The sequence below is a fragment of the Microchirus variegatus genome, assembly GCF_963457635.1.
Source record: "Microchirus variegatus genome assembly, chromosome: 1".
NCBI lineage: Eukaryota > Metazoa > Chordata > Actinopteri > Pleuronectiformes > Soleidae > Microchirus > Microchirus variegatus.
In genome coordinates, this window is record NC_139802.1 from 39691990 (window position 1) to 39702714 (window position 10725).

The 10725-nt window shown below is 39.8% G+C and overlaps 1 protein-coding gene across 1 annotated transcript in view; it reads left to right on the forward strand.

Moving 5' to 3' along the window:
- The window catches only part of homer1 (homer scaffold protein 1), a gene marked incomplete at its 5' end in the record, with an annotated part of 8898 nt that extends 1467 nt beyond the window's left edge, over positions 1–7431 (forward strand). The window contains 7 exons of the mRNA XM_083905917.1: positions 1119–1250; positions 1340–1432; positions 2800–2942; positions 3898–4057; positions 4136–4246; positions 4674–4754; positions 5734–7431. Coding sequence (XP_083762043.1) covers positions 1119–1250; positions 1340–1432; positions 2800–2942; positions 3898–4057; positions 4136–4246; positions 4674–4754; positions 5734–5922 — 909 coding nt within the window. The 3' untranslated portion in view covers positions 5923–7431. The remainder of the gene's footprint in view (positions 1–1118; positions 1251–1339; positions 1433–2799; positions 2943–3897; positions 4058–4135; positions 4247–4673; positions 4755–5733) is intronic.
- Positions 7432–10725: the final 3294 nt, after the last annotated feature.

Below are 10725 nucleotides of genomic sequence, written 5' to 3' on the forward strand. Positions count from 1 at the left end.
TCTGATTTTATTTGGTAGTAACAAATATAGGTAATATAAATAACAAAGTGCAATTAAATTTCAGATGTACTTAAGTACAGTAATGGAGTATTTGTATTACAACACTGCATTCCATTTGAACTCAGCTTAGAGATAGCAATACTCATAATATCATGTTTTTTTTGTCATATTAAAAGCTACGTTGTTGGCAAATGTTCAAACTCTATTATTGACCTGGTGATTGTCACAGCCCCAAATAAGAATCTCAACTGGATCAATGATGTTGTTCTTCTTTTTTAGAAACAAAACCACTGTTTTTGAAAGTATATACATCTATGACTTCTTCACTGAGCGTGTGTCTGACTTTGTTTGCCTCTCTGTGCTGAGGCAGTGAAGGGGGCGGCCGGGCCTGTCGTAGCTATGTGGCAGTGATTATTTCAGTCTTGAGAGAGGTGCAGGGGTGGAGTTAGCACAGTTATGTAAGAGTGAGCCTCTCCTGTTGTTGAACCGGCAAGTTAGTCTTAGCGGTGTTCAGCTGGAAATAGAGATTGGGTGGGCTGGTGTTGGAGGACGAAAACACCCAGACAGGAACAGAAATACACATTTTTGTAAAGTGCATTCAGTGAAATAAGGAATTGTAAACGTGAAAGAGCAAGAAAGATGTTTAAAAATCACTAAACCTGTGTGCCAGTGTCTCATGACTAAACTGTGCTCAACGACTGTAATTCAGTTTAAATTCAATTACAATTCAGACTTTCTTCAAGACCCTTGAGACGGCCCGTAGCAGATGCCAGATACAAATAAATTAATAAATAATACATGAGATGGATACGATAGTAGTGCATTATTCATTAAATGTGATTCATATACAGACTATCTCTCTCTGGACTTGGTTCCTGAACTATACATCAACAACACATCAACAAAAGTACAATATAGTAATATATTAACAATACAACTATAAAAAGTTAAAATAGAATCTACATTATAGGCAGTTACCAGGATATGGGTTTTATATTTACAGTATAAACAAGACGTCCATCAGAGATTATCGCTCAGCAGTCATTCTCCTCTCTCCCATCACCACCACTGGATCCGGCCTTATGGATGTAACCTTCCTTTTCTTTGTCCCCTCACAGGCCATCATCAACAGCACCATCACTCCCAACATGACATTCACCAAGACGTCGCAAAAGTTTGGCCAGTGGGCCGACAGTCGGGCGAACACCGTCTACGGCCTGGGCTTCTCGTCCGAGAGTCACCTGGTCAAGGTGAGGACATAGAGCGGTGCTTTGACGAATCAAAACGTTCTCGTTATATTCAGGCCGGTGACGCTATGAGTTACTCTCGTTCCCCTTAGTTTGCAGATAAGTTTGCGGAGTTCAAGGAGGCAGCGCGGTTAGCGAAGGAAAAGTCTCAGGAGAAGATGGAACTCACCAGCACTCCCTCTCAGGTAAAAACAACACAATCATTTTTTTTAACACATTTATTTTACATCTAAGATGTTATTTCATCAGATCAGATATGACATAAGCCGTATGTGTTGTGTTGTGTTTAAATAGAAACTCTTAATGTAAAATGTCTGCAGTGTTTCCATTTCTCTAAACGTGAGGCATTGACCACAAAAAGTCTAAAGGGGTCATATTATACCCTATTTCTCCAAGTAAACCTAGTTCCCTGGTGTCCTAATGAACATGTCTGTGACATGCTTTGGTCAAAATACCATAAGGATGACGCACCACAGCATTTTAGTAGTATCTCTTTAGGTCCAACTTAAAGGTCCACCTAAAAAAACTAAGTAAAACGAAACTTAAGGGACAGGGAATGACATCAGCCACAGAGGCTACTGGGCACTAACAGCAGTTAGCATTTGGAAAAGTGATCGTTTGCAGGCTCTAGCAGGCACATTGCCGTCATATAAAACATGTATCCACTGGACAGATAAATCCACTGAGGCTGGAAGTTTGTGTAGAACTCTGTGCTGTACCGTGGAGCCAAGATTAGAACTTTTCACGGACTTCTGGTTTTCGGATACCATTGCCCTCGCCAGCACTCTTGCGTGTTTTACGGACAAAGTGGAGCTCCCAGTGAATGCGGAAGTCAACATTGCGTGTTTCATCTCCTGAACTTAGACTGATAGGACCTCCAGACTCCCAAATATAAGGATTTACATGATTAAAAAGTTGTTTTTGCATAATATGTCCCCTTTAAATAATTTCAGTTATTTGATGGAATACATTTCATGTTTCTGAGACTACAAAGAAAACACTCTTTGTTATTTCTTTACCTCCTCTGCTCTCTCTAATGGCTCATATCGTCAGAGCGGGCCTGTAAAAAGGACTGTGTTGTCGGCCAACAAACCTGGTAAAAAGAAGGTAAAAAGGAAATGGAGCGATTCATTTTCATGACTGCGGCCTGATGGCCCCCTTTTCTCCTTCCTCAGTCTTCCCAACAGTTTATGATAGTCATTCCTCTTCCTTCTGGTGTCTCCCCCTGCAGCATTTGTCTTCTGTGGGACATTAATTATAGAAATGTTATCCGTTTGGTGTATTATGTCGGGGTCAGACTACAGCAACATAAGCACGTTTATGGCCTGAAAAGACCATGTAGTCTGACCTCAGCAGTAGTTTCTGGGGACCACCCTCTCATCAGCCTCTGATCCTAATGTTCGATGGACAAAATAACCTCGTCTCTCCTTAAACCTCTTTCCGACGACCCTCCGGTTTTCCTCTCATGCTCGCCAAATGTGACGTCTTTCCTCAGTTGTGTGAAGTGTCGATGATGACGATAATCATTTGTCTCACTGATGTGTCCAATCAGGAGTCGGCCCCGGGGGATCTGCTGTCACCGATGTCCCCAGAGAGCATCAACGGTACGGACAACGAGGCGGTCACACCAGACACACCGCAACACACCGAAGCCAGAGCAGAGTCTTCCCAGAATGCACTGCCTTTCTCACACAGGTAAAAACCACAGCTGTGTATAACCTGAGGTCAGAGTGACGACATGATAGAAACAGAGCCACAGTGTTTCACCTGTGTTTTCTGAAGCTTTTGCTCAGTTTAGTTGTTAGTTCGTTCTGTTTTTAAAAAAGCTTGTGTGCTCAAACACACCCATTTATTTGAATCAGGTGTGTTTTAGCAGGGAAACACCTAAAACATGCAGGACAGTGGCTCCCCAGGACCAGGAGTGAGAAACCACAGAGCATGTGTTGAATGTGTATCTTATTAATGTGGTGTGAAAGAATTAGTGACATCTAATTGTGAGGCTGCAGATTTCTGCTAATAATTACGGTGGCCCTGAGGTGCAAAACACAAACGCAAATCACAAAACACATTTTTTTGTGTGTTTTTTGATTTGCGTTTCCGTTTTGAGTTAATGTTTTTGTGTTTGTTGCTTTTGCATTTGTGTTTTGCGTTTCCGTATTGAGTTAATGTTTTTTGTCTTTTTATTTGCGTTTGTATTTTTGGTTTTGCGTTTGTGTTTTTGGTTTTGCTTTTTTTGATTTGCGTTTTTGGTTTTGTGTTTGTTTTTGGTTTTGCGTTTTTTTATTTATTTGTGTTTGTTTTTTTGATTTGCGTTTGTGATTTGTGTTTCTGTTTTTTGATTTGCGTTTGTGTTTTTGGTTTTGCATATGTGTTTTGTGATTTGCGTTTGTGTTTTGCACCTCAGGGCCACCATACATAATCCCTCCAAAATGTTGTACATTGGACCTTTAAAGTTGTCTGTAACACATTTAATACCGCAACTGCACATGATCATTTAAATTATAAAAACATTTAATATCACATCTGCAGAAAAGATAGGATTGTAACAAGCAGCAAATTCTTCATTGTATATTTTCAGATTATCTGATTGAAAGAGGAGCTAATGGGCTGAAATAAATGTTAGTAATCTCACATGGACTTTTTTTTCCAGCTCACCCTGCATCAATAAGCACTGGGAGGCGGAGCTTGCAGCACTTAAGGGGAACAACGCCAAACTGACAGCAGCTCTGCTGGAGTCCACGGCCAACGTCAAACAGTGGAAACAACAGCTGGCAGCCTATCAGGAGGAGGCGGAGCGGCTACACAAACGGGTAATGAACACATTTAAACATGGCTTCTTTTTGTTTACCTCTTTATAATGAAGCTAAAGAATTATCTTTGCTTTCCAGGTGACGGAGCTGGAGTGTGTGAGCGGTCAAACTACGGTCATCAAATCTCAAAAGACAGAACTTAACCAAACGATAGAAGAGCTGGAGTTTGCGTTGAAGGCCAAAGAGGAGGTTTGTTCGCCGCATAATAAATATATAATAAAGTTTGTGTTTATACAGCACAGGAAGCGTTCATCCCGTGAAAATGCTTATGGTCGTGTTTTTTTGAGCAGTAGAATTCACTTCTGAAACTTTTTGTGGGTGCTGCTTTGTGTTTTCGGTCATATTCCATCCTGTTTGCAGCCGACTTGCTAAACTAGCACAAAGTTGCTGCCGTATGTTGTGACACAAAACGCATCACTTCCTGTATGCAGGGCGGTAATGTCGCCAGGCTACACGAGATCGAAACACTGCTATGCATAGAAGTAGTGTGGAGGTGACAGGCTTCAGGGTTGTGTGAACTAATTTGACAGTGGTTTAAATGCTTAGATGTAGCATTTATTCAGTACACTTTCAAACATATGCATCATGATATTTTGCTCTTCTCTGGTTGTTCCAGGAGTTGGAGAAGCTTAAAGCAGAGGTGGAGAGCGCCCATGAATTTCAGTCTCAAAAAGATTCTCTCACACAGAAACTACGGGTAAGTAAAGCTATGACGATAATGTACAGCATACGTCTTTTTTTTTATTACTGTCTTTTTCTTCCCTCAAGTTATTTTTGGGGCATTTAAAGTTTGAATTTGTAAGAATTGGTGACATCTAATGGTGAAAACCAAACTGACTCACAGTTCTACAGACATACGGGTAGTGTAGTGTAAATATGATATATGTTTATGTAAGTGTGTTATGGCTGTAAAATATAAAATATAGTTTTATAATTTTTTTTATGACGCAGAAAAGTAAGAAAAACATATTTTCTTGTATGTTCTTGTATGACCCAGAGCATCGTGAGACCTCCACATTTATACCTGAGCAACTCCCCTTTAGCATTCCTCCAATAGACAAAGTAACTTCCTTTCCAGACGGTGTTTTCACACCTCTTTGTCTACCGTAGGTATCAGGGAGCCGACTCCCTGCGGATGTTATAGGAAGGCGTCAGTTCATGCTAGACACAATATAAAATACACAATACACAAAGGGAACTGGTATTCTGTGTTGGGCAGGTATGGGTGATGGGCAGTTGTTACTCTGAGACAAAGAAATTTACCATTTGCCAATACATGAGCACATATTTATTTAGCATTAGCATGCTACTTTTTTGCGGCCAACTTGGCGAACCTGTTTCCAAAGATAAGCTAGCGAGGCTAGCTTATCTAGCGATAAGCATTAGCATCGGGCTAACATGATAGCCCTGTTTTGTCAGTCACAAAACAGCTAGCTACGATAATGCTAATCGAATATTTTTTTTAAATGGCGTTGTGCCTAATGAGGTTGCACAGTGTTCAACAGCTCCCACTAAAGAAGTACATACTTCCTACGGGCACTGCGCTAGGGAATACAAACTCAGGTGAACTGAATCCAAATTTATGTCGGCAAACGTCAACCGTATCATTTAAATGAACTCCAAAAGACAATTAAATGTAGGCAAAACAAACAAACGTGTCCTCTGGTTTGCTTCAGGAAGCAGAAACTAAGAGTCAGGTGCTGGAGGCCCAGCTGGGCGACCTGGAGCAGCGTCTGGAGGGCAGCCAGCAGGAGACGGAAGCCTTCCGCAAGAGTCTGCGCTCCCTGCTGGAGCTGCTGGACACCAAGATCTTCGAGCTGACCGAGCTGAGGGACACGCTGGCCAAGCTCATCGAGGGTAGCTAGATAGACACACACACCAAGACACCACAAACACCAACACAACCAGCCGGCGCGGCTCAGAGAAGCCGCTCCAATGAAAGAAGCTCACCTGCATGTTGGCGCTCACTTCATCACCGACATGTTTTTCTTCTTCTTCTTCTACCGTTTGATTTCCACACGTATACGATACGTGCGAGAGCGTATGTTTACACATTTTCTGCGTTAACGGTACACACATTTTTTTTGCTACAACCACATTGTTTACAAAGTGAAAGAGGGCTTTGCTCGGGACTTGCCTTCCCTCCACCTCACTCTGGATCACTTTCTGACGACTCTGATGACGACACAAACTCTGGATACAGTTTTTTTTTTGTCATTTTCTAGCAGACGTTACGTTTGTTGCTCCTTCGTACGTTTGAACTTTTTCAGCTTCGCTTTGGTGCAGTTTTGTAAAAACCCGGAGACGACCATTACGTTATCTCCCATCTTTTCATCATCATCAGCCAAATGAAGACTTTAAAGAGTCAGGTGAGAAGGACTCGAGCTTTTCTTATACCCTGAGATTCAATCGTTTTTATTATACTTATTATTATTATTATTATTGTTATTACTGTTATTATTTGAACTCTGGAGAATCAAATGTGTTGAAGAGAATAACTACCAGTGTTCCTCCTGTGACTGAAATCCACATAAGGACCACGACCAAAAAAAAAAAGGGGACGACGAGGGAACGTCTACAAAATAAGAGCAATACAAACAAAAGGGATCAGCATCAAAGAGTAAACAACACTTTCAGGTAATTTTACTCCAATCCTGGTTTTTGATCAATCGTCATTATTTCGATTATTTTTTTTTTTTAATATTATGAGAAAATCATAGTGCACTTGTAAAAATGGAGTTTGTGTGTGTGTGGGTGAATCGGACGTTTTCTTTCCTTTATCGTTTCTGTCGCTACTTAAAGTGCAATGATTGAATCCTTTTCTCCCTTTTGTTAATTTATGACTAAAATAACCGATGAAAGCTGTACAAAAAAAAAAAAAAAAAAGCAAAGATCTTTATTTACATCTCGTTTTCACGTAATCCTTCTTATCGTCTGGTACATGGGTGTCAAGGTACTTTTTGTTTATTTTTTAAAAAAGGCAATATTTTTGAACTATATTTATCAAAGGAAATGGAAAATACGGTCAGATTTGCAAAGAAACTTTTTTTTCCCCCCATTTTCTTTTGCCAAATGTTTTCCTGTACAGAATTTGCGCTGATGTTGCCTTTGGTACAGAGATGCATCAACGGTAGCTCACTTGCGCTAACTTTTTTTTGTTTTTTTTTTGATGTGGGATTAACTGTTGCCAAAAATTCAGCGATGTTCAGAGGGGGCGGAGCACGTACACCTGGAGAACACTTATATCTAAGGGCTTGATGTTGGTTCTGTTACATTTGCGAGACTTTAGCAGTGACTTTATCACGTCGAACAATATGGAATATTACGGCTTCAAATAATAAAAAAAACCCATTTGAATAATACTTTTAAATGTTGATTATACCACATGATTAAAGACACAAATTGTCATTTTGAATTTCTAGTAAAAAAAGAAAAAAATGAAAATCGACTTGTCGTGTTGTTATTTCACATTCTAACCATTTAACCAAATTTTCACTTTTGGACTAATTTACAGGAAATCCATCAAGTCCGAATGCAGTTGCCATGGGAACCTTTTCCACCAGAATTTCCCCCGTCCAGGTCAGGTCAAACCTAGTTCATAAAAACACTCAGGGGTGCTAAGGTCATACTATCCACGTTTGGGTGATGGGATAACTTATTGTTTCTTCTTGAAGCTCCCATAGAGTGGTCCTATCGCACATATATGTGAGTTATGAAGGTCTACTTACATACATTAACTTGTTTTTATGGTCAGAAACCTCCTAGTTGCTGTAAATGAGCCGATTAGAAATCTCTCCTCACTGAAGCTCTCCTCAGCCGCGGTGTTTCAGACTGAAATCTCATCCCCAGAAGACAGAACTGTCTTGTGATTGGCCAAGTACCCGGAAGTGACATAATTGGCACACCAGCTCTCTTCAGGGCTTCATAAACGAGGTAATGTCGCAGATACACACCAAAACAAAACGGCGTTAATTGGTACTTCCGGTCTAGGAAGATTTAAAGGTGAGAGAGCATGTTTAAAAACCACACAGTAGGTTCATTTATTTTATTTTTTTTAAAAGGACACAAAATATATATATATTAAGTAGGATATAGAAAGCAGAGAGGAATGTCATGGTCGGTAGAAGACAAAAAAAAAGGCGACAAAAAGGACAAGTTTATAAAGTACATTGACATTTGTGTGCTTAAAAAAAGTCTTAAAAATATGAAGTCTCAATAAATACTTCAATACATTTAGGCATGCGGATATAGTTTTCATGATTTACATTTCCTTACAGTGTCATCTGTTAAATGACAGCTTTGTTTGTTTTTCTTTTCCTTTCCTTTTTCTTTTCAAATCTTCGTTATTGCACTTGCGTTGTGATGGGTTCGTCCTCAGACCAGTTCTGTGCATTAAAAAGGTTAAAGGTCAAACTCAAGGTGGAATGAAAGCCATTATTTGGATTGTTGTGAAACAAAGATAAAAGAAATGAAGAGCAGTGGGAGGTTTACAGTTACATGTGACGTAAAAAGAATACCAGTGAGTGTTCGCGTGGACAGAAAGGAATTGGGACGACGACATATGGAAGTTTTCGCACTTGGCAGCTGTCTGTTTACGAACTTCAGAGAGTTTAGCGTGAAGAGAAAGTCACTTATTTTGCTCATGTTGAGTTATAGGTTACGTGCACACAGCGGCGTTTTCATTAAAAATGGCGCAGCTCTGTTTCAGGAGTAATCTGCTTCCACGTCAAAACACCAAGGCCTTGATGGCTGAAACACGTTGGCGTGTTTTTTACTGTATAGCCATTAAAATATTAAAGGCGTTTAAGATTTCTTAAAGGACTCGTATTATACCATATTTCTCAAAGTTAACCTAGTTCCCTGGTGTCCTCATGAACATGTCTGTGACATGCTTTGGTCAAAATACCAAAATAAGGATGAAGCACCACAGCAGTTCAATCACTCTGCCAAAACAGCCCTGTTCAGAACACTCGGTTTAGTAGTATCTCTTTAGGTCCACCTTAAAAAAAATAAAATAAAACAAAACTTAAGGGACAGGAAATGACATCAGCCACAGAGGCTACTGGGAGCTAACAGCAGTTAGCATTTGGAAAAGTGATCATTTGCAGGCTCTAGCAGGCACATTGCCGTCATATATAACACGTATCCACTGGACAGATAAATCCTCTGAGGCTGGATGTTTGTGTAGAACTCTGTGCTGCACTGTGGAGCCAAGAATATAACTTTTTTACGGACAAAGCGGAGCTCCGCGAGACAACAATTCCAGGAATTTAGCACATTGTGACGTCCCAATGAGCGCGGAAGTCAACATCGCGTGTTTTGTCGCCTGTACTTAGACTGAGGAGGACCACAAAAAATGAAATAGACGATAAACATGCTTGCTTTGGAAAAACAGCTGAAATGATTTGCGTGGTTTAATCTTGATGTTAATCCTATGACTCTGAGCAAGATTTGTTCAACTAGTCCTTTAAATAAAGTCCTGGTTCTCAGTGCGTGACTTGTTAAATCCGAGAAAATGCGATTCAAAGTTTTCAGTAAATTTGACACAGTTCATACACAACAGACTGGTATAAAATCTCACACACACACACACACACGGCAAACTCAAAACAACAAGGCATAAAGAGAGCGACGGTAAATACAATAACAGCAACAAAAAAAATCCCACAATGAACATCGAACACGTTGTGGAGAGAATGACGTCGTATTTGTTTCAACACCAAAGATAATTGAAGCTTTAACCCTGAGATCAGCTAATCTCTGCACGCGGATTTTTAAAAACTTTAAACGCTGCTCCACGTCTGGAGCCGGTCATGTTATAAATGTGTCAAAAGAAAAATTTAAAAAACAGTGTGGTTATTGTTTTTTTTTTTTACAGTAAAATATGGCTCATCTTTAAAAGACAGAGTGATTTTCTCTTCATTCACTGATTATATGTCAAATCAAATAACGCAACATGTCCGTCATAATTCACTCCCTCTCTGAATTAAGATATAAATCCACTGATTTAAAAAAGTGTCAAAATATGTTTAAAAAAGTGACGGTATACAGTATAGTTTGTCAAAAATACTGATTTGGTTTTCAGAGCGTGGGAGTATGTACGAGACAAAGGTTAACGTTTCTGATCAACAATAATCTACTGTATATTTAACTCTTATAGTTCCAGTGTGGATTTATAATCAGGAAGTTTCTTAAAACAGTAAAAAAATCTCTTTTAAGGTCACAGGGACACAAATAAAACTGTTTTTAAACATTTCTTGCAGAATTAGCCTTTAGCGAGCCAAGACGCGGTCAGTGGATTAGAAGAAAACTTCAAAATGTGACATAATAATGTATATTTGCAATGTATATTGTGTCCCTGTGCAGCGATATTCACACGTAATCTTGAAAAGTATAATATTAAAGCGTCATCTATAGCAAAGTATAATGTTTCAGATTTGTCTCAGTCTGGACAGCAATTTTCGAAAGAGCTGAGAAAAAAACCCTCTGCGCTATATTAAAAGATCTGTATATGTTTATATTTTAGTGCTGGGCACTAGGTTAACGTGCGATGGCGCGTTTCCAGGACGACTGATCGAAAAATACGCGCCGCGAAACCGGAGCCCAGGCACCGTTTAGCTAGTTAGCTTCGTTAGCTGCATTAGCTCCTTTTAGCGCCGGTTAGCGCG